At 46.3% G+C, this 26,372-nt stretch overlaps 1 protein-coding gene across 1 annotated transcript in view; it reads right to left on the bottom strand.

Moving 5' to 3' along the window:
* Positions 1–26,372, bottom strand: part of LOC135811232 (uncharacterized) — a 362,326-nt gene that overhangs the window by 87,488 nt on the left and 248,466 nt on the right. Inside the window, exon 12 of the mRNA XM_065324432.1 lies at positions 16,387–16,527. Within this exon, the coding sequence (XP_065180504.1) occupies positions 16,387–16,527 (141 nt within the window). The remainder of the gene's footprint in view (positions 1–16,386; positions 16,528–26,372) is intronic.

Below are 26,372 nucleotides of genomic sequence, written 5' to 3'. Positions count from 1 at the left end.
CCATTCTGACTACCTAAAATCGATCGATTGATCGATCAAACCTGCAAACAAAAAAATTCAAGATCGACTTCGTCTTTGACTTCATTGCCTTCACGATCGCGGTCGCGTTTTCTTTGAGTAACTTTAACGTCACATTTTGATGAAAGTTGAAATCAGGTCCTAAGGTACATTAGAGATAGCCGAGGGACTACATGCAATGGAACGCCACAGAGTGAAGTTGTTGCATACCTGTGTATTCTCATAACACGGCTTAAGCATAGTCTGGCTACACCAGTGTGCTGGTTTCGATTAACTGGTGCAGCAATTGGCATTGCAAATAGGCAATCGCTCATGAGTGAGCCGCAACATTGCCCTGGACCAGGTGAAAAGGTTCCTGATCCACGTTGCAAACAGCCAACCAGGGTGAAGCAATTGGCATTGCAAACAACCAAATCAATCGCTCATGCTTGTGCGGCAATGAATCCTGCAACCGGATGCAATGACTATACTGATTTACGTCACAAAACAACTGACCAATAGTGTGTAATTTAACTTAAGCACAGATAGTAGCAGCATAGGCACCAGTTAATGGAAGCTCTTCTCACTTGAAGTATAATGTGAATTGGAGGGTGGTGGCACTAGGTACCACCTAGTGGTGGCACCTAGAATCCCATGCATGGCTGCTCAGGGAGCCAAAAAAGGAAAGCGTGAGCCAAAGTCAACGCAGCAAGAGCTAAAGTAGACTCGTACGCCCAAGAACGCGGTTTCAGAGGGCCAGCCTAGCAAAGTTCTTATTTTTTTAAGCGCCCCAGGCTGCGTTCTTATTTCGCGTTCTCACGCATCCAACATGACCCGTGACGCTCACGTACAATTCACTTTGCGCTACATGTACCGGTTGTACACTTTAACTTTACATGCACGTGTAGTATGTAGCGCTGCACTGGGTGATGTTTTCGCGAGGACCCGGCAAGAGTTTGTGGTTGCGGACTTGTTTTTCGTACTCGAACAAGATCATGAAGGTCCAATCCGTTTGCAAAACGTGCAATACCAAAACGTTGCGTTCTTAAAAATCTTGGAGTTCGTTCTTAAATCCAGGCTGGGGCGTTCTTAGATTTCCAGCCTGGACGTTCTTGGGCGCTACGTTCTTGGGCGTACGAGTCTACTGTAACTAAGGCGGTTTGGGAGCACATCCGCAGCCGTTGAATGCACACGTAAAGCAAACTCAGTTGAAGCGCGCGATAGAGAGCAGTGCATCATTCTTATCACTAACTGTTGTTAGCCGCAAGGCTAACCCATCATCTCTATTTTTGGATTGCTAGGCAATGTTTTATTGTTGGAGTGCTGTTTCATGTGTTGCTATGAGCAGTGGACACTTGGAGTACAGCAGTTTATCAATGTATGATTAATGGCACGTCACGAATAACAGACTTGGATGAGCAGCTTTTCATGATCCCTTCATGTAATAGGGAACGTTTCCAAAAGTTGCTACTATGCGCAGTGGATCTCGAGTCAAGTCTGTATGTCATAGGATGAGAGGTCTTGCAGGCAATTATACTGACTGATGTACGCATGGCAGCACTTGTGAGCATAGAGTGTGCCTGTCCTTGTGTGTCTGCTTCCTCCATGCAGACACATATTCATAGATCTCATTGCATAAATTGGGTACAGTCAGATCTCACTTATGCGGTACTCTTGTATCCGGATCTTTCGCCATCCGGAAGAAAATGGTTGGTTGCCGATTTATAGCACATGCCATGCATACATACAGTATGCGTGTTCGATTCCCTCGCCTATCCGGATATTTTTTGTGGAAAACAGATGTGTGCAGTTATGCGAGGTCTGACTTTATATCGATATTACGGCTCAGACAAACAGGACTGTGTGTGTAATGATCGTGATAACACCAGAGACAGTGAGCAATACGTGAGTATGAACAGTTGTTCTGGGGATCAGCGAATGTACTGTGTAACTATCACACTTAATTTCTGCAATTTTCTCTGCAGGATCAGCAGCATGGTCATGAACATGAACTGCCAAAGAATTCGAATACTGTGAGAGTTGAATTTCTAATGGGCCACAAAGTCTTGCGTTTTCATGAGAAAGATTCCATCGTTAAACTCAATAAACATAATACTAGTACGCATGTTATTCCTTCTCTCCTCTGTACTAGAGATGTAGAAGACAGGTGTGTGATTGCAGGATCGCTTAACTTTGCGCCTGCTAAGTGGGAATGTTTTGCAAATTGCTAAACTTTAGACTCGTCACACTTTCAACTCTTACAGTAAACTATCAAGTAGAATCAGATAATGCAGCGCATAGAGAAGAAAACATTAAACTAAAGAAGACGTCCAATTCCCGTCAACATACAATAAGACCTGAATAGTACCACACATCATTGCTGAAGCATATGGGAGGACAAAAGACCTACAAACGATTCATGTATCATCTTGAAGTCTGGCGAATTCTCTAGTTGGGCAGCACACATTCATTGTGCTTTTCCATAGACTTCTCCACAGAGTGCGATGGCGCCCAAGGGCTCACAGCTGTACGAGATCAGTATTGCTGGCAAGCGACTTGCACACTCTCATTAACATGGTGGAGCACAACCAGTAAGTTGCTTTGCAGTCTACTCCTCTGATACGACTTTTAGCGGTAACACAAGTCAGGATCGCTTATTACTGTCACGTTTTATTAAACATGGTTCGTGTCTTGTAGACTCTGTTGTTTGATGTCATACCTTGTCTAGTGTACGTGTGCGTTTGGTGTGATGGGTGACACCTATGGTATGTGGTGCACGCAAGAGTCCGGGTCGTCAGGGCGTGATTTGTATGTGGTGCGGTTGCCTAGGTCTTTTGCTGTGTGTTCTGTACAATCATATTGGTCTCAGATTGTTGGTCATGATTCACCCCCATTGTCATCACTGCCTGTTCTTTGTTCTTCCTTTCTCAGCTCTTTGGTGTCTTTCTTTGTTTAACTTTTCCTCTCCTTCTGCGCCCTCGTCGCTTATTAGTTATACTTTGAAGTTCGAATTTATATAACTTATCAAATCGTTTATGTTGTCGTGTGGTGGAAGCCATTGGAGAAGTTGATGTGCTAAATGTTAAAAAATTGTAAAAAATGGCGATCTGTGCTAATGATGTATCCCTATGCAGGTGAAGAGAGTGCTCAAAAATTCTCGACCTCGCCTCAACAATGACCATGCCGAGTGGGGCCGTGTTGGTGTGTTTGTACAGGCTCTTGTTGCTTGTTTTGTTTCAAGATGACTTGTTAATCAACGGACGTAGTGGTTTCTGATAAAACGCATCTACTCAAGTGCTGCGAGGTCAACAGCGCCCATGTGCCACAGGTTGAAAAAATTTTCAGTGGAGTCAGCAACAAATCAGTCACCATCAATCACGGTAACATCACTCTGCTTTTCCAACTCTCACATGTACGTCACCCAGTGGCACATGACGCTATTTTATCCTTTGACTGCTACGGGGTAGAGGGAATGGGTCGATACCGGAACGGTATGAGCCGTTCCTTTGTGTTGGCCCATTGCCTCCAAGTTGCCCAATTGTTCGCATCAAATCAGAGATGGCTCCAAACCGGAAAGGTATTAGAGTGCACGTCAAATTCACTCTGAGTTCTGAAATTAGGTAATTCCTATCGCTCCATGATGGCCAGTACAGAGTAACAGTAAGCCTTGTGTGTGCTTTCATTACTTTTCATTGGTGCTTTAAAGGCGAGAGGCGAGCCGCTGTTTACCTGCCCACGGCTGTTTTTTGTGCGATTTCACGCGACTTTACAATATGGCCGCCGAAAGTCTCGATCGGGCTTCAATCGCCAGAACCCAAGTAGGCCATGGTATCCCGTGGATTTTGGTGACTGGTTAGCCCGGACAGCCTTGGGAACACGCTGATCACGTGCGTCTTGTTTCAAGCTGTCCGCTCGTACCTCCAATGCCTGCCTTTCCTTCAAGAAACATTTGTTCTGCGTCGTGCAGCTTTCGCTTCACTCTGAAGTACTCCTTGTGTCGTCGCTGTCAAATTCGGCCCCGAGAAGCCTTTCCTGGATTTTTCCCAGGCTAGATGGCAATTTTCCCAGGTAGAGGACTATCCTCTGGTTGTCTTCCCTGAGTATCGTTGTTGTTTGTGCATGAACTTCTGAGTTCGCGATGCGGGTCAGGAACCTGTTTTCTCTTGATTCGGAAAACAAATGGCGTGGCCCTTTAGTTGCTGTTGAGCCTAGAAGGCTGCTTCCTGCTGTAAATTGCTTAGTTGGCATGTGGGATATTGTAGAAGAAGACAGCAGCTGGCCAAGTGAGCTGGAAATTGTGATATCTCTCCTATTGTGCGTTGAACGAGTACGAAATGTCCAATTTGAATATTGTACACGCGCGAACGCCAAGCAGAGGCCGATAATCATAGGGGCGGTCAATCTCTGGACCACCAGGAGCAGTTTTGAGCAAGTTTGAACTGGAAAGACAGCTAACTGGGCAGGCCAGGAAGCCTTTCCACCCTTTTTCTCTCTCAAATTACCTAAACGTCGAGTATCTTGCTCGAACGCTTTCAAAAATTTCCTCTTGGATTCGCTTCCCAAATCGTGAAACCACGAGAGGAGTGACATGAGTTTCTTCCCAAAACGCAAACTCATCCCGTATTTGCACTATTCCTACAATGTTACATAAATCGCACCGAACGACGCCATATTGTTAAGTGGCTGCACTGGAACAGCCGTGTGCGACAAGAAGTTGATGTTTCGAAAGAGGTAAAGCTCAAATCGCTGTGCGAAGCAACAGGTAAAAAACTCACCTGCTTGTTATGGCGCTTTTGGTAATCGCAGAGCCATGAAATGCTGGCTCGGAGTAAAACACATCGTAGTCTCACTGCGATATAATTATTATGTTTTCTAATCAAAATACCAAGAGAGAAAGTGAATATTGAGTCCATTCCGGTTTTTAACCTATTTCCTATCAAAAACCGTCCCCTCTACTGCTGCCAGAGCTCTAAGAACCAGGGGAAATGGTTCATTTTTACTGAAAACACACATCAAACTTAAAGTACGGTAACTCGGACATCTTTCCTCGAAATATTATAGTCTTCCTGGAAAGCTATTGCAAGAAGGAAAATGATGAGCTGAAGCACCAATCTTCAAAACAAAGTCGGAGACAAGCTGAAGAACCAAGAAAAATTTCCCCTTTGTCCCATTCGACTCTCCTTGGTCGTATGGAGCGGAAAGATTGTTTAACACTTCTGTGAGTACATTTCTCGATTTGAACTGAGGGTGTCATGACTGCAAGCTGGGAAAAAGAGCTAAACAAAGAATATCAAGTGTCCAAACAATGTGCAAAAAATATTGGACCGCGTGTGGATATGCGTCTCTGTTGAGCGCCATAAGTCAACGAATAGTAAATCCATTATCTCAAGGATTGTTGCAAGCGCAAGCTGAGAGCATTCTTTTCGACCTACATAATATTTTGATTGTGAGAATTGAGTAAGAACTAACCACATAACAATCATCTAAACATACACCTGCCCTGCAAATTCTCATCAACACACCATGTATATGACCACGTGATACTGCGGGCTCAGAGCCTGGTCGTCATCTAGAATCCCGGTATAGTATGGGATCAGCAGTGATGGTTTACAGAGGCACTCCAGTCTCATTATCCAGATCATGTTTCCGATGGCTAAACAAAGGTATGGTAGGTGTAACAGAAGACCTCTCCAACAAGAACAACTATGCACAAGTATTATTGAGTGGAGTGGGAAATATTTTTTGAAATTTCCCAAAGCGAGGAAGACCTGATGACATCACATGTGCTTAGCTTGCGAGCAATGGTCGACCACATCATATACATGTTGAAGCATTTTTAATTGAAAAGGTAGGTGCTTGGTACATTCTGAACCCTTCAATGGACACCGAAGTTCCTCCCGAGGAAACGAACTTGGCTAATATTTTGTGAGGATACAGATGCTAAACATTTGATAGAAGAACATGTTGAAATGGTGAGGTAATACTCATTTTTGACAATGGAGAGGGAGGAAGATAGCCAATGTTGCAGGAAGAGTGAAACTGCTGTGAGTATCAACATGAAGTTCAGTTATACTCCCATCGCCTGAGCATCCAGACTAAGCACCCAGACTAACCATCCAAACTGACCAGTCATACTAACCACCCAGACTGACCAGTCATACTGACCAGTCATACTCAGGGGCATCGGAAGCAGTTTAACATTGGTGCGGCCAAAGTATGTGTGTGTGTGTGGGGGGGGGGGGGGTGTGCTGGGGTCCTCCCGCGGGGAAAATGTTTTGAAAATTGGGCCTAAAAGGCCATTTTTTAATGCCACAGAGTTATATGAGAAATACGAATACGCATGGATGATGACACACCGCATTGCTGATGCAAAACATGGTAGCTGTACAAGAGTCGACAAGCCACCAACAAGGTTTCTAGGGAATCACTAGATCAAAAAGAGTAATGAAACACGTACTAATATATGGAAACAACAAACGAGGCATACAAGGTAAGAACATGTAACAATGAAGCGCGAATTGAGGTTGCTGTTCTGAGCATTGACAAAATTTGCAAAGCAACACTAAAACACATCTCCAACTCTCCGAAAATGCCTCTGTGATACCCGCACTCTCCAACAAAGTCATTCGCAACTGTCTTCAAGTTCAAAGCATCGCAGTCTTCCTTTGCGAACATGAAGAAGAACACAGTGGTACGTTTTCAGCCGCCTTAGTGCCGAGAAGTTGTATTTCTCGCCGGCCGAGATAGGCGAGAAATGATTTCTGGGGAAATATTTTCAGTTGCAAATATGGCATCTGGTGTGTTCTTTGTTGTCGCTTCTTTTCCTGACTTCTTCAGTCAGTTTTGAGTCTCACCAGTGTCCCTGCCCTCTCACCCGGCATAATATCATTGCTCTTTTATAACTTTTGCCGTGAAGTGCTTGCCATGCCTACATGATGCCTAATCGCCCTTTTTTTCCCCTCACAACTGCGTCCGTCGGCGCGAGGGTATTTCCCCGGCTGGCTCGGTCAAGAAAAATTGATTTGACGGTCCCAAGTGGTTCTGCATCATGGCCTATTTCTGCTATCCACTGGCACGCCTATTCTATCTGAGACACTCTGTTCTCAGTTCTTGCTTCCATACCTCACTCGTTATCCGGTTCACATCTGGCTGCGGCCAACTACCCTTCACTTTGTGTAGTGTCGCTATTGCTGTCTATGTCTCTAGGTGTGCCAGTATATGTGGAGCGACAAAGAGCGCTCACTGGTGGCATTAGTGGCTGGTGATATCAGCAGCAGCTGCAGCAGGACACACACTTCTGACAAGAATAACTGAACAAAGACTGCAGGTAAGACACAACACTCAGCACGGTCGGTGCATCATCACCTTCAGCAAGGCAATGCGCATGAAGAACTGGCAGCTGGTCATGAACAAGATCCGTCTGGATGTCATCCTTGTACAGTGAGGCAATGGCTGTTAGCTCTGTACTGTAGTCTCGCCCAGCACAGCCTTTGAGAAGAAGGTCTTCCAAATTCCGGTATTTGCAATAGCCTTCCTGGTCAAACCGCTGACGGATGGCTTGCACAACTGTAACAACTGCAGCAAAGTACACAGGGCAATTGTAAGCCTAGACTGTAGCAGGGAATGAGGGAGCACCAGTACCTTCTTGGAGCCTTGCTGTTACCTTCCTCTTTCTCGGTAGTTGAGATTCAAGCACGTCATTTGACTGCTGCAGCTCCATCACACTCGACCAGAAAGCCTCAAAACTACTGTCAGTACGGAGAAGCAGGAGAGTGTCAACAGTAGCGTTTGCAATAGCTTGGCCTTCACTTTGCAGACAAGGTGGTAGACTGCAATGACTTGCTGAGGTTATCAGCAAGAAATAGAACTTTTGCGCCGAGAGAGACACCGAAGAGGAAGTCAAAATTCGCCAATTTACTCCTCACACCATTGCACTTTGCTGACATCTCCTTATCGTTCTTTGCAAGCTCGGTAAACAACTCCAGGCACTGTTGCAGGACGCTGAAGTTGGTCTAGATGCTCTTCAGAGATGCAGCCCAAACTGTCCACCTGGTCGGACACCAGGTGCGGAATCCATGTTCTTCTGGTGCAAGCTCAGCTTTCAGGCGCTTGTATTCAGCAGTATGTTTCGCAGAATACTTATGGAGCTTGCTGAGCTCAAATGTGATGTCCATCGCATCCCTGACATGCTTGACATCACAGATCATGTCCTGAGAAGCGAGATCCAGGGCAGGCCCATAGCAGTGAGTATATAGAGGCCTGGGCTTTTTATTTTTATTTATTTTATTTTTTTATTACTACGTTCACATAACCAGCTCGAAAAGAATAAGGAAAGACAATGGTACGGAGACTAGGACAAACGTGACAACTAATGAGCAGGCGCTGCACCGAGACGCAGCAGTGATGGTGGGGCATTGATGACTCTGCCGACCTGAGGTCTCGGCGTCACGGCCAAAAACACGCACCAAAATCAATGAAAAAAGAAGAAGATAGAGCTGTACAGGTGAGAAAGATGCAATAACCCAAGGCTTAACACGAGCGATTGTGGGGGAGAAACTGTCTTAGCGTCATACTATTCATAGGGAATCGACTGCCCAGCACCAGTTTGTGCTGCGAAGATGGCGGTAAACATTCGTTTTGAATGATTGCATTCTCTTGCTGTGGGGAGGCTGGGATAGGAGAGCGGCAGGGAGGGAGCTCCAATCGCTGATGCTGCAGTGTGGGAACGAGCGCTTCAGTGCCAGCTGGGCAGATGCAGGCAGCTGGTGTTGAAGCTGGTGGTCATGGCCACTGACAGCACCGTGCTCGCTGCGAGTTCTGGGGTTGGTAGAGATGATGTGGCGCGGTGGCAACACAGAGAGCAGCTGCGGAGGACCAGGCAAGTAGTGCAGCTTGTACAGGCAGGCAAGCGAGGCAACAGTGCGGCGGATGGCCAGGCTGGGTAGGTGTGCCCCAGGGCCGATAGCATGAAGCGCGCGGCGCTGAACATTGTTCAGACGCTGGAGGTGGCTCGGCGCAGCTCCCATCCATACAAGAGGCGCATACTCCATGACTGGTCGTACCTCTTTCCTCCCGCCTCGTGCAGTTTCCATTCCTTGTTTAGCCGTACTTGAGCAGTATAGGCAGCTGTCGGATCAGATCTACAATGCCTGCCACCAAACTCACCGATTCGCATAGGTGCTTTTTGCAGACGTTCACATCTCGGAGTATTCTGAATGAAGCTGACACAGTACAGCTCTTTGTGGACAGCTCACGGCAGTTCAACGATAGTAAGGAGTACATAAATGCATTTTGCGGATGCGAAGTTTCCCCAAATTATTCAAGTACATGATTGTACAGCTCTGAATAGATTTTGTATTGTATTGTATTGTTTATTTACGGATTCTCCAGAGGTAAATGGATACCTATCATGGGAGTCTCTCCAAACCAATAGAATAATGAAAAATAAAGGAATAAAACTCAAATATAATCTGAGAATTTAAATCAAAGGAGGGGAAGAAAATCAATAGATTAGAACCAGAGATGCAAATAGAATACTGGAAAGACACTAAAACAAAACAAGAGTAAGGGTCTGGTCAGACTGCGGCAGATTTTCGGTGCCTGACGAAAAAAGAAAAGCGTCCAGGATTCGAATCGCGATCACACTGCACATGTGGGGAGAATGAAAATTCAAACTTCATTCCGAGCGTCAAGTGGTAAGATGTGAACCCTGGGGAACTCTGGCAGATAAGGGAGAAGGCATTGAAACCGCGTCGCCGACACGAACACGCAGGACACGACCAGATATCTCTCTATCTATCTCTCTATAAAGTCCTGAACCCAGTCACGGGCAGACGCGCTGCACCAGCCAGAAAGGGCATGTAAAATGACTGCATGGCTGGCCCGATCGAATACCTTCGAGAGGTCGAGAAACATCCCATCACACAGTGCTTTGGCCCCCTTGTATACGGTCGTCCGGCCGGCGGGGGGGAGTATGTGGGCGGCTCTGTTTAGGACCCCAAGCCGTTGGCGTGGACGGGTGGCTACGGAGCGTAGGTGATCGCTGAAGGTCAACTTGGCGTCCACCTTCACACCAAGGAGGGTGATGGTGGTTGTCTCGGGCACCAGTGTGCCGCCAAACAGGAGTGGGGGGAGATCTAAGCCGGTGCGTCTGAGGGTGGCTGTCATGGCCTGGGATTTGGTCGGTTGACACATCACTTTCCATGTACGACCCCACTCGTGCAGTCGGTCAACGGACACCTGCAGTGACTGCGCTGCGACTGTTGGGGTCTGCTGGGAGGTGACTAAGCTGTACAAAGTTGTATCATCAGCATAGGCTTCCAAGCTGGCGCCGTCAGCGAGAACATCTGGCGCGTCGTTGACGTAGGCCAGGAAAAGCGTTGGTCCAAGGATGCTTCCCTGGAGGACTCCAGCGGAGGTCGTATACCTAGATGACTTCCGCCCTCCAACGAGGCACTGTAGGGAACGGGTGTCCAGGTATGACGCCAGCTATCTCTGAAGCGGACCATCTATGCCTAGGCTACGTACCTTGTGGAGGAGGCCGACATGCGAGACACGATCAAACGCTCCTGCGATGTCCACAGCAAGGATACGAGCCGCCCCTCCACAGCCCACAGCGCTCGCCCAGGCAGTTTGGAGAGCTTGCAAAGCGTCCGATGTTCCGAGGCCTCTGCGAAATCCAAACTGGTGCGACGTGAGCAGATGATGGTCTTCAAAATAGTTTACGATGTGTCTGTTTACAAGAGTTTCCATTACTTTCGAGATTATACACAGTAAGGATACGGGCCTGTAGTTCTTAAGGGTTGAGCGGGAAGATCGCTTGTGGATCGGAACCACGTTGGCCATCCTCCACATCCTAGGTTGCACTCCAGACCGGAAGCATAAAGCAAATAACTTGGACAGTGGCTCTGCGAGCTCATGAGCACATTCCTTAAGGACGCGAGCAGAAATACCGTCAGGCCCGGTAGCCTTGGAGACGTCGAGCCTTGCCAGGAGGCGGCGGACAGCCTGTGGGCGGAAGCGGATGGTGCGAAGAGGTGGAGCCTCTGAGGGAGCAGGGTCCGGTAGGTCAGCCTCCACAAGGTCCGGACCGGCAACGCTACATTTCTTCGAGAAGAAGCAAGCGAATGCCTCTGCTTTCTCTGAGCTCGTTGCCCACTCGCGGCCGTCAGAGTCGACAACTGGGGGAATTTCGGGCTCTGTGCGGTTGCCAGCAGCGTTCTTCAACTTCGTCCACCACTGTTTGTCTCTGAGGGACCCAGTTGAGAGGCTGCGACGGAGGCTGTCCTCCTTTGCACGGCGTGATCGGAACTGGGTGGCGATCGCTACAGTCACGGAATCGGTGAATGCCTGCTGAAGGGCTGGGTCATAAGGGTGTTTTCTCCAGTCGCGCCAGCGCTTCTCCTTCTCCCTCTCGGTCTGGGTGCATTCAGGCGTCCACCATACCGGATCGGAAGGCCTCGTTTCCAGGACTTTGGATGGGACAAACTGTGCAACAGCTGCAGTAATCGAAGCGGTAACCTGCTCACAGGAAGTTTCTGGGTCCTCCGTGATGATATCACCCCATTCCACATTGCGAAGGTGCGCCCTGAGGCGATCCCAGTCTGCCCTGTTGTAGCGAAATACTGTTCGCTTAACAGGGGTTCAGGTCTAGGGAGCACGGAAAAAAAGTCTGACAGTACAACTGCATGGTCAGATCGACCGAGGGGCGGAAGTATACGTGTAGTTACTGGGGACGTGAACGTTGACATTATGAGATCTAGCGGGTTGTCTCCACGAGTCGGTACTGTGACATGCTGGACAAGAAGATGGGCAGCGCAGGTATCTTCGAGAGCCTCGCCTGCAGGCGTAGTTTTCGAGCTGTTCAGCCAAGCCCGGTTGTGCACGTTGAAATCGCCAGCTAGGATGATGTGGGAGCCCTGGTGTCTAGCTTCTGGGAGGATGTTGTCGAGATGATCAATTAAGGTAAGATCGCCAGGGGCACAGGACCCCGGCCGATACACTGCTGGAGACCTGGGGCCAGCTGGAGAGAAACCCAGATGATCTCATGTGCGGGGGACATGAGTTCAGGGATGAGCATGGAGGGGAGTGACGACTTCACCCAGATGGCTACCCCTCCCCCATGTGCTGTTCTGTCCAACCGAAGTGGTGAGCTGTATCCAGGGAAGCTAATGTCAGAGGGAAGCACTTTCTCCGCAGTGAACTTCGTTTCTGCCACAATTGCAACGTCGGGCTGATGCTGCAGGAGTGCGTGCTGAAGGTCGGGAAGTTTGCTGGCTAGGCTGAAAGCGTTTGTGCAGAGAATGCGAAGATGCTTGCTACCCTTCATTGCAGGAGGAAGTAATTAAAAAAGGGGAGGGACATTTGGCGTAAGCGGGTGCATAGTTACATGTATGGCTAAGGGTCCTAAAATCTAATGAAATACCTAAAAGGATCAAGCTAAAGATAAGAATGAGGAAGCTGGAGGAAGACACGAGGTTGAAGTAGGACAGGGAAAACCAGATTGTGTTTGTATACCTAGGGCTACACAGGGGGAGAAGATGTTATCTGCGCCAAAGTATCTGCTTATTGCTTGACGCAGTGATCTTTTTCGCCTTCTTCTTCCTCTGGTTATCACTAGCAACTACCAATGGGGAGGTCGACTCCCGCGGCCTCTTGTGGAAGCAGTCTGCCAATATCGCCAATGCTCTAGCCTCATCGCCCCCTGAGAGTTTCCCCTCATGTGGACACTCCGACTCCTCGGCCCAGCTGCTGTCAGGAGACAGAGTGAGGTCAAGTTCCACGTGGTTGCTTTGTTTATCATGCTCTGGTCGCATTTTGACAGTTACGGCAGAAGCTGAGTCTTGACTGCCATGTGTTGCCGTGCCCTCCTCCAGGGGTCTCGAGTCGACCTGACCAGCCGGAGAAGCGCCCAGGCTCTCGTGTTGTGGCTGATCCTCGCGCGCTTGTCTGAACGGATGACCTCCTGGGGTCCCGATTTGACTGCACAGGCTAGGCTTTCAGGCAGTGGCTGATCCTCGCGCCCTTTCTGGGGTCCCGATTTGACCCTGTTAGCGTACGTTCCACGAGGGATGCGTGGCCTGGTGGGGCAGTCCGCGGCCAGGTGACCTGGGGACTCGCATACCCTACAGGTGCGTGGTTGATCCTTATACCGTACGGCAAAGACGTGACCCCCTGACGTTTGAACGTAGGATGGAATGGAGGGGCATTGTTTCCCTAGTTTGAAGCTTAAAAAGCGTACCCCGGTTGTAACATCGAAGCCATGCTTTGTGGTGACTTGCCCGTATCGAACTGTTGAAGCGGGACTACCGTACGGTTTGAGAGCGTCCGTCAATGCAATGTCCGAGATCCAGACAGGAAGGTCAGATATATGCAGCTGGAGGATCGAATCCAGTACGTTTGAAACCAAAATAGTCTTATCCAATAGAGAAAAGCCCTCCCGAACAACACGCTCTAGACTCGCAGTGGACATGAACGTTACAATGCACTCATGCTGTGAACTTATCTGAACAGATGTGAGGTCGTTGTATCCAGCATCTCCCAGTGCATTCGCGACATCCACCACTTTGGTCCCCAGTGGGCAATCTAATTTCCCGGACGTCGCTCGCATCTGCTCCGAGGTCAGTGCAATCCATCGGGGTCTCGAGTTACCAGTGCTCGCCATGATTGGTGGTAAGGTTATAATGGCATGCCCTAGATATGCTTTATAAGGATCCAAAAACTACCACATTAACAAAAGGATGCAGAGCTCCCAAAACTGCATCCACTCTGTACACTGTACGATCTTTTCCAGGGGCTCCTCTGCCAAGATCTGGGTGGCAACTCCTGTCCGGCTACCGTTCATGGTAGAAGCACCACCATAACACTGGCCTCGATAACATTCCAGCTTGAGGTTCATCCTCTACAGTGCATCCTTGATTACGCTGACAATAGTGTCAGCATTAGCCGTGGCGATGGCATAAAATCCTCAGAACTCCTCATGAAAATGGAGCTCCGAATCTACCTATCGAATGACAATTACACACTGCTCCGTACAGCTGGAGTCAGTGGTTTCATCCTCCATGATGGCGACCTTACTTTCGGCGATACTGAGTGCAAGTCCACAGAGGATCTGGAGTGCCATCACCTTCAACATTTTGTTCTGCATATCAGCACTCGTGTATTTTCCCTTCTTCTTCTCTAGCCACTTCTGTAGCGACGGTTGGAATTCGCTGAAGACGGTCAGGAGCTGGTGGAAATTGCTATCTACTGGCACACTGAAATGACTTGCTGAGGTCTACTTTACTATCTATTTCACCTCCATCTTACGATGCTCCTCGGAGAGGCAGTCCTTGTCGAGCAAGAAACTTGATGTTTCAAAGAATGAGGAGGAAAGTCTCTCGCTTTACGGTCAAACAAAAACTGTGCGTTGAGAAGTTCACCAACGTGACCAGTTGTCTCAGGAGTTGTCTCCAACATTTCAACAGCCTCCTTGTGACAGTCGCTGGACTGATGTTTCGAGAATCCTTCCGGACCATACTTCCAGTTTTGAAAGCCAGTTGAAATAAACGCAGCGTCAGTCTTCGTATTGAAGAGGAGCATTCCTCGAGCCAGGCCACGAGTTCCCAATTAACTGTGGGTCGCCGCACGGCTGCAAAAATTCCTTCCGCTTCCAAGCAGAACTTGAACCTGGTACCCTCTGTGCCCTCTGTTTCTCAATCAGGAAAACAGGAAAATATGGATGACGTGAATGGGACTTTCGGTCTTTGACCACATGCTGGTGAGCTGATCTACTCACCTCCCACCACTTTAGGAGCTGCATCTGCTCCTTGATCCTTGAAGGGTGGTGGCGTTCCTACGGATACGGAAAACTCGGCCTCAGAGAAACCGAGTCTCACGCGAACCGCGAAATTTTTTTTCCTCGAGCTGCCTTTACGGACGTAAAGCAAAATACTCGTTTACGCTTCACATCCCAATGCAACCACGAATTGTCATACCAAGATGGCAAGAATGCATGGAACACAACTTGGCTAACCACGAAGGCTCGCTTTGGCTAGTCAAGTGACCTGATTTGGAAATGAGCATCTCCTATTTCGGGGTAACCATGGTAACCATCCATCTCTTCGAGTCAGAACAATAAACTGCCACCACGGTACATGATTACAGAGATTTGCCACCTCTGTCCATGCTCTGGTGCAAAGGCTCACACAGCGCACCGTACATTTTTTATGCATGCATGAGATACCCCATACCTTTTCAGGCCTGCAAAAAGAATAGAATAGATTTTTAGAATTTCGATTTGGAAAATTAGTAGTGCGGCTTTGGCCGCACCAGCCGAACCAGTTCCGACACCCCTGATGTTGACCAACCAGGCTAAGCACCCAGACTGACCACTCAGATTAACTCAGACTAAGCCAGACTAAGCACTTAAACTAAGCACCAAGATTCTAAAAGCACCTGATATGAGTTTTGCCTTTGCTTGACTCCATCGAAAGGGTATGAAGAGTTGCACACTCTTGGTAGCTTAGTTACCCTTGATCATACTGTACACTCTAGTACTATGATCATACTGTACACTCTAGTACTATGATCATACTGTACAGTCTAGGACTATGATCATACTGTACACTCTAGTACTATGATCATACTGTACACTCTAGTACTATGATCATACTGTACACTCTAGTACTATGATCATACTGCACACTCTAGTACTATGATCATACTGTACACTCTAGTACTATGATCATACTGTACACTCTAGTACTATGATCATACTGTACACTCTAGTACTATGATCATACTGTACACTCTAGTACTATGATCATACTGTACACTCTAGTACTATGATCATACTGTACACTCTAGTACTATGATCATACTGTACACTCTAGTACTATGATCATACTGTACACTCTAGTACTATGATCATACTGTACACTCTAGTACTATGATCATACTGTACACTCTAGTACTATGATCATACTGTACACTCTAGTACTATGATCATACTGTACACTCTAGTACTATGATCATACTGTACACTCTAGTACTATGATCATACTGTACACTCTAGTACTATGATCATACTGTACACTCTAGTACCATGATCATACAGTACACTCTAGTACTATGATCATACTGTACACTCTAGTACTATGATCATACTGTACACTCTAGTACTATGATCATACTGTACACTCTAGTACTATGATCATACTGTACACTCTAGTACTATGATCATACTGTACACTCTAGTACTATGATCATACTGTACACTCTAGTACTATGATCATACTGTACACTCTAGTACTATGTGAACAACGGAAGACTGCTATCTGTACTGAACTTCCAGTCAACATTGTGTAATTAAACAAAAGTGGAATAGCGCTAATCAACCATAGATCTTACCTGCAGTCTGTGGTTGTTCGAGTCAACCACCACAAGATCACCATCGTCATCCACAGCTACATCACTGGGTTCGTTGAATTCAGCATTACCACTGCCCTGTTTGCCTATATCACGTATGTATGTACCATCCAGTGTGGTGACCTACAGGTACATACATGTACATCACAACACAATACACCAACAGAAAAGAACAGCATGGACAAAACTTCATTTTAACATTTCAAACGTTTCCCAGTACAGAATGATACAGTATGTCTGCATCATACATAAGCTCAGTTACTCATGCAAGAATTGCACGAATTAGGAAAGATGTGTGCCTTACACAGGAAAGCTTAGTTAGCCCAGGCATACAGGCATTATTGGCATGGTAGTGCTGGTGTTGTGAGTATGTATAGTAGTAGTAGTAGTAGTAGTAGTGTTAGGCCCACAAGTAATTACATGTAGTTCATGTTCATTAGTTCATGCATTATTCATTTGGCCTGGGTAACTACTTGCGCACCCATGTTTGCCATAGCTACCCAGGCTCTTTATATTGCGTTGCTCTCTCTCTTCAAATCTCTCTCTTCAATAGTCTCACTCTTCAATGTAGTCGTTTCGTTTGTCCTGGTCTTAGTCATCCCGTCTCTAGTAAATGTCGTTCCACCAACATACCTGTTCCCATCGTCAGTCTCTTGTTTGGACTCAACATTGACGCCCAGCTTTTGCCGAAGCCTGCGACCCTGGGATTCTCGTGTACTACCGCCTGGCATTCGTCTCATCACGTCAAACTCGTCTCGTCGCCAACCTCGTCTTATCTCCAACCTCGTCTCATCTCCAACCAACCCATGTTTGCCATAGCTACCCAGGCCCTTTATATTGCGTTGCTCTCTCTTCCAATCTCTCTCTCCAATAATCTCAATCTTCAATGTAGTCGTTTCGTTCGTCCTGGTCTTAGTCATCCCGTCTAATAAATGTCGTTCCACCAACATACCTGTTCCCTTCGTCAGTCTCTTGTTTGGACTCAACAGTAGTAGTAGTAGTAGTAGTAGTAGTAGTAGTAGTAGTATTTATTTTATTCACCATTGGATGCCTCAACAGTGATATACACAACTCTTAAGAGGGCCGATAACGGGATAAGTGGAACGGAAAAGAAAAGCAAAGACAAATATAGAAAAAATTGGAATCCAGACATCGAGCAGTACAGTAATCAAACACCAAGTCAACTTCAAGCTTAGCACAAGAACTATCAAGATCATCGAGAAACTCAACAGATTCCAAAAAGAAGGTCAAAATACTTCTTAAACGCCACTGGGTCTTTAAGAAGATCCCTGAGTTGGTTTGCAAATGTAGAGATACGGTGGTGTCTGCGCCACTCGGCAGGCATTGTATTAAAGAAAATTGCGGCACGATTAGAAAAAGACTTTACTCCATCAGTTGGCCGGTGCTTAGATTATGGCAATGGAAGCAATAGAGTGGCTTCTAGTTCTAAGGCATGTTGTGATCGGTGGAAATAATTCCGTTAGGGTAGGCAGTGAGATGATGACATGATTTCTATGAATCCACTGGACAAAGGTGAGAATCATAATTATAGTGTTGAAATGGATAAATCGCCAATGTGGTCAATAATGGCGTGATGTCGTCCTGTGACTTAGCACCACAGGCAGCTCGCACAGCACGGCGGAACACAGTAGAGAGCCTTTGGCGGTCATTAGCAGACAGCTTTGTTACAAAACACGAACAACAGTACAAAAGATCAGGTAGAATGACTGATACAATAAATTGCCTCCTGGCCTTCCTGCCCAGTTGCCGAAAGGACCGACGAAGAGCGCCAACCTTAGCACATGTCTTGCGAATTACAAAGTCAATGTGAGGCGACCATGTTAGGCGGTCATCAATGATGACCCCCAGGATGCGGCTGCTGGTAACGCGGGTCAATACCTGATCGTTAAGAATCACAGGAACAGACAGGTGTGTCATATTGCTGTCCCTGCACAGTTTACAAGTTGGCCAATTTTAACTTTTTAAAATTTGAAATCGTGCTAAAAAGTATGTAATGGAGAAACCGTGAAAATGGTACACATGTAAAGTAAAAGAAAAAAGGCCCAACCCTGCCCAGCCAGGGATTTGGGCTTACGGGGGTCGCCATGACAAATAATAATATTATAGAACTAAAGATAACCGCAATCAGTAATACAACCTGGATCGACATTTGTGTACACTTTATTCATGTAATGTAAAACTGTGGAGACAATGTGCAATAAAACGATGAAAATGTGAAGAAATGGTGTAGAGAAAATGAGGATTCAAACAAGTTTTCGTACAACACTCATCAGGAATCCTTGTTGTACCAAAGGACAATGAAAACAAAATTGAACTATTATAGAAAATCTAAGTTAGAGAAATAACACTAAGAACAACGGCAGTGAAATTTACAAGTGTGAACTTTATCAATGAAAGCGAGAGCAATAACGAATGCGTGTACTAACACTAAACTTGCACCTGAAAAATGAACGAAGAAGAGAAGGGGACAAAGTGATAACAAATAACAGCAGCACATAATAATAATAATAATAATAATAATAATTGACTGATGTGAGGGAAAGAGACAAACGGGAAAAGTCTGAAGAAAAAATTGACTGTCACCACCAGGACTCGAACCAGGGACCCTCGCTTGTAGCCAGCGATGCTCTAACCACTGAGCTATGGTGTAGTCGTCATCCCAGCAGAGGCCGTTCAACATTTTCTTCAGACTTCGTAACTCACACTTCCTGTGAATCCACACAGGCGGGTAGGACGCAGCCCTCACTGTAACCCACACACTTCACGTACAAACTAGCACGCGGGGAGCCCCAAGTCATAAAATATTGACTGATGTGAGGGAAAGAGACAAACGGGAAAAGTCTGAAGAAAAAATTGACTGTCACCACCAGGACTCGAACCAGGGACCCTCGCTTGTAGCCAGCGATGCTCTAACCACTGAGCTATGGTGTAGTCGTCATCCCAGCAGAGGCCGTTCAACATTTTCTTCAGAAAGAATAATAATAATAATAATTTGGAAAGGATTGGGAGAACTTCAAATTCAAAGTATCAGTCGGGGAAGTGAACTGCCTGAAAAGAGAAAAAAAAACGCCAGACCCACCAGGACACGAACCTGGGACCCTGCTTGTCATGAGCAATGCTCTAACCACTGAGCTATGGGACCAGGCTGAACCTAGAAGGCGCTGACAAGTTTTTCACTCCAAAGGCAGCTCACAACAAAAGTGGGTCTGGCGTTTTTTTCTCTTTTCAGGCAGTTCACTTCCCCGACTGATACTTTGAATAATAATAATAATAAAGGTTTGCTCCCCACACAGGAGCTCGCGCTATTCCGCCGACTTTACTTGACACTTGACTGACTCACGACTGCCATCCAGAGCATACGAGAAGTCCATCGAACCTTCGACTTCGAAGTCGGCGGAATAGCGCGAGCTCCTGTGTGGGGAGCAAACCTTTCTTACAAATCATCGCCGAAGTCGCAACCACTACTTCGTAATAATAATAATAATAATAATAATAATTCAAACAGTAGTTTGGAGGCGGTGGGAAAACAGTTTCGTAATAAGTATTCGAATGCAACGACGCAAATCCACACAATTCAGTAAACACTTCTTTTCTATCAAACGTTTTCCTTCCCTTCTCTTCAGGATAGTACAGGGAATGTTGGAAATTTGGAAAAACACATAACTATATAGAAAAAAAAAGAAAAGACAACACTTCAATATAGGCGATAAAATGACTAAAGTGTGAAAAAAACTCGAAAAAAAAGCAGCAAGTTGTAGACAAACACGTTGAACACATCAAGAAGCACTTGTCACACTTTCACGAGGTGTGACACCAAACAACTGCAACGATAACACATTCTCCTTCTGTACACATAGTTCTGGATCTAGTAGTAGACTTACGGGCGGTGCCGAATCCTTAGCAGACGCTCTGCAACAAACCTTCGGCCGTTGCCGAATCCTTACCAGACGCTCTTCAACAAACCTTCGGCCGTTGCCGAATTCTTAGCAGACGCTCTGCAACAAACCTTCGACCGTTGCCGAATCCTTACCAGACGCTCTTCAACAAACCTTCGGCCGTTGCCGAATTCTTAGCAGACGCTCTGCAACAAACCTTCGACCGTTGCCGAATCCTTACCTGACGCTCTGCAACAAACTTTCGGCCAACAAACTTTTGGCCGTTGCCGTGTCCTTAGCAGACACTCTGCAGCGTTACTTGGGGCTCTTGCCGAATCCTTAGCTGACACTCTACAAAACACATGCATGCCACAGTGCCATATCTCTTGCCGAAGCTCTATTAGTATTGTAGTGGGTAGCCGAGTGGTAGGCGCGGTGCAATTAACAAGAATTACTTTTATTCTACTTTCAGGTACACACCTGAGACATAATCGTTATTGCAAGAAGAAGCGGCAAAATAAATAACTTTCTCTCCGGTGCTCACCTAGAGGCTGAATCCTTATTCTTCGAGTTAGTTTTCATTGCTATCCAATCTAATCTAATCTAATCTTCTCTTTATCAAAACAGAAATGCGCAGCCGCTTTTATGCAGCAGACGAAGTACGCTTACATACGGAGATACACTAAATATACATCAGGCAAGCTCCGTATTAGTTCCGTACTGCTTCCGTAGTGGTCGGGTAGGGATACTACACCCTCCCTTCCTACAGATAATCACGCCCTCGTGATTTTCAAAAATTAGTGAGGAGTTACGAACACAGCGTCAACCGGAAGATGGCAAATTATATCGGAAATGATAACGTTTAGAGTAGACAGAAGAAATGAACTAATAACAAATAATAAAGTAGAAGCACACCAGGTTCACACGGTCTCACCGGGGTCAAAAGGGGAAAGAACTGTCCTCCAAATAGGACCTGAAGCCACAGCACTCTTGCTGCACAACGCTGGCACAACCCGCCAGGAACATCGCAGTTCAAAAACCGAACTGAATACACTATAACTATAAGGGGCGTTGTCACACACATTGTCCCACGTTAGCTGGGTAAGCCGTGGCTCACCATGATCAGACGCCTACCAAACTAAACTGGATTCACACACTCGCATAAAGGAAGACTGAAGAGAACAGGGAGACTGAAGGAAGACAGGAAAGAAAATGCCATACCTGGAATCAGCGTTAGTAACCACGGCGGCGGCTGGAGCTACGGCGGAGAGCAAGCCAGGTTTTATCTTCATCTTGGTTGAGCCGGTCACTCAGAGCGGCTAGCTCGGCGTCAGACAAATGACCTCCCTCCTCGTCTTGAATCATGGTCTTCACATTGTCGATAGCATCGCTTTGCGCGACGTAAAGAGTGATGGTCTAGCCAGGAACAGTGTTGACGAAAATCTGCATCCCACCACGGAGACGAAGTACCAAGTGAATAGTGGACTCCTGCTGAACGTTGTAGTCACTCAGGGTTCGGCCGTCTGCCAACTGCGTGCCGGCGAAAATCAAACGCTGCAGATCTTGGGGAATACCCTTCTTGTCGTGGTCAGCAGCCTGCATGTCGTCGTTCTCATCAGCTTCGCCACCACCGCCGGTAGTATACATGTAGGTAGCAGGTCGCTTAGAATCGCCATGGTAGTCTGGGGTCGAATCACGTTGTTCTAAAACACACCGCTGCCACCAATGTAATAGGTAGCCGATCCCACCGCTGCCACCAATGTAATGGGTGGTAGGCGCGGTTGAATTTAACAATAATTACTTTTATTCTACTTTCAGGTACACACCTGAGATATAATCGTTCGTGAAAGAAGAAGCGGCAAAATAACTGACTTTCTCTCCGGTGCTCACCTAGAGGCTGAATCCTTATTCTTCGAGTTAGCTTTCATTGCTATCCAATCTAATCTAATCTAATCTTCTCTTTATCAAAACAGAAATGCGCAGCCGCTTTTATGCAGCAGACGACGTACGCTTACATACGGAGATACACTAAATATACATCAGGCAAGCTCCGTATTAGTTCCGTACTGCTTCCGTAGTGGTCGGGTAGGGATACTACAGTATCACACATGCAGTCACAACGGCTGTTGTTATACCGCCCCCTGTAACCATAAGCAGAGGGTCCACACCTATGGCTCTGGGGTCTCCTCCGTGGGCTTCACGGAGTGAGATTCGTGGGGTTGACCTTGTCCCCCATATATGCATACCACCACCAATACCGCTCTGCTGTGTTTTCTGTCGTCACGGCATTGTTTCAACTACTTTAAGCTACGTCTCCCCAGTGACTATATTGCTTTTCTTAACGAAGTCATTTCACTTAGGGGACGACTAAACACTGCGATTTTCCATGTAAGACTACTCCGTGAGTGTCTCCATTATTCGGTGGCACCGAAGTACCTTCAGAAACGGGTCCAGAAATTGAAGCTATATGACTCTAAATCAATTGAAAAGGTCCTCCTCGGAGATGACCTAAACAAGGCTAAGGGTCACCTGCAGAATGTACAATCAAAGTTTGTTTCCTCGTATCAAAATATTCGCCGACTTCTCAATATCTTTGACTTTATCAGATTTTCTTGGCTACTCTCCCAATGTGATCGCAAGCAACGATCCAAACATGACACGAAGCGAACTAACCTAGTTTCAGCGTTGAGAAGAGATAGGTTTGGAGCCTGCAGGGACAACTACGACACAATCATTAATCTTGCCGGTATCACGCTCAGTCAGCTACAGAAAGATGTTCTATGTGGTGGAATGGATTTCGGTATCCCTCCCAAATTCAACCAGACTGATATTTTGGCTGAATTTGAACTTCTTCAACAACAGCTGACCGCTGTTCCCGCGAAATCGGACGTGGCGGCGGCAACCTGCCGAGCTTCCTTGGCTGCCGAGGCGTTCCGATTTGCCCAGTCTCCGCCAGATACACGATTCTTTTCACTGACGCGGGAACATATAAAAGTTCTCAAGGAACTTAGGAAGAACCCTGAAATCGTGATATCTCGCCCTGACAAGGGCCGAGCAACGGTGATCATGTCGGCAGTGGAGTATAGAGCGAAGATGATGGTCATACTCAATGACACCACTAAGTTCTGTAGACTCGGCCCGTGCGATGGTTATGATCACACTGCAAACATAGATACGAAATTAAGTAAATACCTACTTTTTCTATCTAAATCTCATCAGATTACTCAATATGAACATGACCGGCTAGCACCAACGGGTTCCACTCGGCCACGGATGTATGGCCTGCCGAAAATTCACAAAAAGAATATCCCGTTACGACCGATACTAAGCATGTCCGGTTCGCCACAATATAAGATATCCAAGTGGTTGTGCGCAATGCTACAGACTGTGCTCACCCTTTACAATAGGCATTGCGTCAAGGACACATTCGAGTTCGTGGATAAGATCAGGAAATCGAAGTTTGAGTCGTGTGGTTACATGTGCTCGTACGATGTCGTCAGTTTGTTCACCAATGTTCCATTGCGTGAAACCATCGATATTTGTGCAGCATCGTTGTACCATAACAAGTCCGTGACTCCACCTAATTTGAATGAGAGCGAATTTGTCAAACTCATGTTAATGGTCACTTCTGGTGTTGAGTTTTCCTTTGACAATGTCATGTATAAACAGTTGGATGGAGTTGCGATGGGATCTCCACTTGGTCCGGTATTAGCAAACATATTCGTTGGATTTTGCGAGTCATCCATTCCCCCATCGCTATGGCCTTCGGTGTACTACCGTTTTGTAGATGATGTTTTTTGTCACGACGAGGACCAAGAAACCTGCGAGAACTTTTTAACAACCCTGAACGGACTACATCCTGCATTAAAATTCACTGCAGAAGGTGAACGGGATGGTGTGATATCCTTCTTAGATGTCAATATTACCCGCAACAACGACACCAAGAGTTTAGACATGACGGTTTACAGAAAACCCACCTTTACTGGTTTGTATATTCCATGGGGAAGCTACACACCAACTAAATCCAAAGTTCACCTTGTCAAAGCACTAGTCTATCGTGCCCATCGAATCTGCTCTCCTCACCTTCTTCAAGAAGAACTTAGGCGGCTCACATCAATTTTGACAAACAATGGATACCCCTCGTCACTACTAAAAAGAATTATTAATAACAAACCAATCACGCAGGATCCGAAACCATTTGGACAGGACAGGTGCCCCGTGGTACTTCGCTTACCCTGGGTGGGTGCTGGTTCTGCGCGCGTCGAGAAGGAGGTGCGCAACATTGTCTGTTCGTCTTACCCGTGCGTGAAATTGTATTTAGTATTTGGAACGACGCGTGCGTTCAGTGTGAAGAAGGACGTTCTACCTACCCTTAGTAGAAGCAACCTTATCTATTTTTTTCAGTGCCGAGAATGTGAAGATCGGTACGTAGGTAGAACCCTTCAACACCTGGGCGCACGCATCCGTCAACATGTGCCGTTAGGTCTTGTCCCTGTTGACGCTCGTGGTACTCGTCCTCGTCGTGGCCATCCTCCAAAATGTGCTGTGCAGTCCGATACTGGAACGCCTTTGTCTGCGTCCAGTGTAGATGTACGCATGCGCGCCTCCGCCTCGACGGACGGGGAGCTTGACCCATCTCAGACTAGCGTGAGGAAGCGAGGAAGACCATCCCGAAAACCGCCCAATGTTACACCGGAGCTCACGGACACCGGAAGAGTTACCAGAAGCAAGGTGAAGAGACGAAGTACTAGAGATTTGAATACGTCGGTACTGGAAGTGACAACAACGATCAACAAGAGGAAACGAGGAAGACCGAGGAGTCAAACGAAAACGACCATGAATTCAAAGGACGTTGGAGGTGTCAACAAGCCCAACGGAAGAGAACAACGGCAAACGTCGAAGGTGACAGAGCTAAATGATCGGACATCGTCCATCAAGCGTCTTTTGTGGGGAAGTGCTAATTGTCGTGAGTTGCATAGTGATGATGTCTTTTCGGTTCTAACTCGTGGAAGGTCTAAGTTACATCTTGCTGTGTTAGAAGCTCTGTATATTCGTAAACTAGATCCAGAACTATGTGTACAAAAGGAGAATGTGTTATCGTTGCAGTTGTTTGGTGTCACACCTCGTGAAAGTGTGACAAGTGCTTCTTGATGTGTTCAACGTGTTTGTCTACAACTTGCTGCTTTTGTTTTCGAGTTTTTTTTCACACTTTAGTCATTTTATCGCCTATATTGAAGTGTTGACTTTTTCTCTATTTTTCTATATAGTTATGTGTTTTTCCAAATTTCCAACATTCCCTGTACTATCCTGAAGAGAAGGGAAAGAAAACGTTTGATAGAAAAGAAGTGTCTACTGAATTGTGTGGATTTGCGTCGTTGCATTCGAATACTTATTACGAAATAATAATAATAATAATAATAATAATATTGACTGGTTTGAGGGAAAGAGACAAACGGGAAAATAATACAATAATACAAAAAAATGTATTATCTACGCATGCATCTACGCAAGATTCACCACCAGCCAATTAGGACATGTGACATGTGTCAAAGTATTGAACGTTTTCGTTCCCTTCTTGTCAAAATACTACAGGGAATGATGGAAATAAGCTAAAAGACTACAACTATAAGGAAAATAAGTTCAGAAACATATCACTCCAATTATGTGTAGAAGTGACACGAAAAAATAGATGTGAAGAATCAAGAAAACAGCATGCAGATCCAATAAGTGACAAAAACGTAGTGACAAGAAAAAGAGAGAAACATCAAGAGATCTATTTCGCACCTTCGAACGAAAACGTTCAATACTTTGACACATGTCCTAATTGGCTGGTGGTGAATCTTGCGTAGATGCATGCGTAGATAATACATTTTTTGTAATATTTTCTGCCTCCGTCCTGCTTTCAAATAATAATAATAATAATAATAATAATTGCAGGGACGCAGGGCGTAATGGGAGAGATTCGCAAGCGGCAATATCGGAGGTGACAACGGCCAAGTCGTCGGGTCAGGGAAACGGTACCTCGGCAATCAAGTGTCACCTGTCGGGCAGTGCTAGTTGTCGTGAGTGGTA

This window comes from Sycon ciliatum, chromosome 3 (genome assembly GCF_964019385.1).
Source record: "Sycon ciliatum chromosome 3, ocSycCili1.1, whole genome shotgun sequence".
NCBI classification, from domain to species: domain Eukaryota; kingdom Metazoa; phylum Porifera; class Calcarea; order Leucosolenida; family Sycettidae; genus Sycon; species Sycon ciliatum.
The sequence above is the reverse complement of the archived record's forward strand: the minus strand, read 5'-3'. Positions and strand labels throughout refer to the sequence as shown.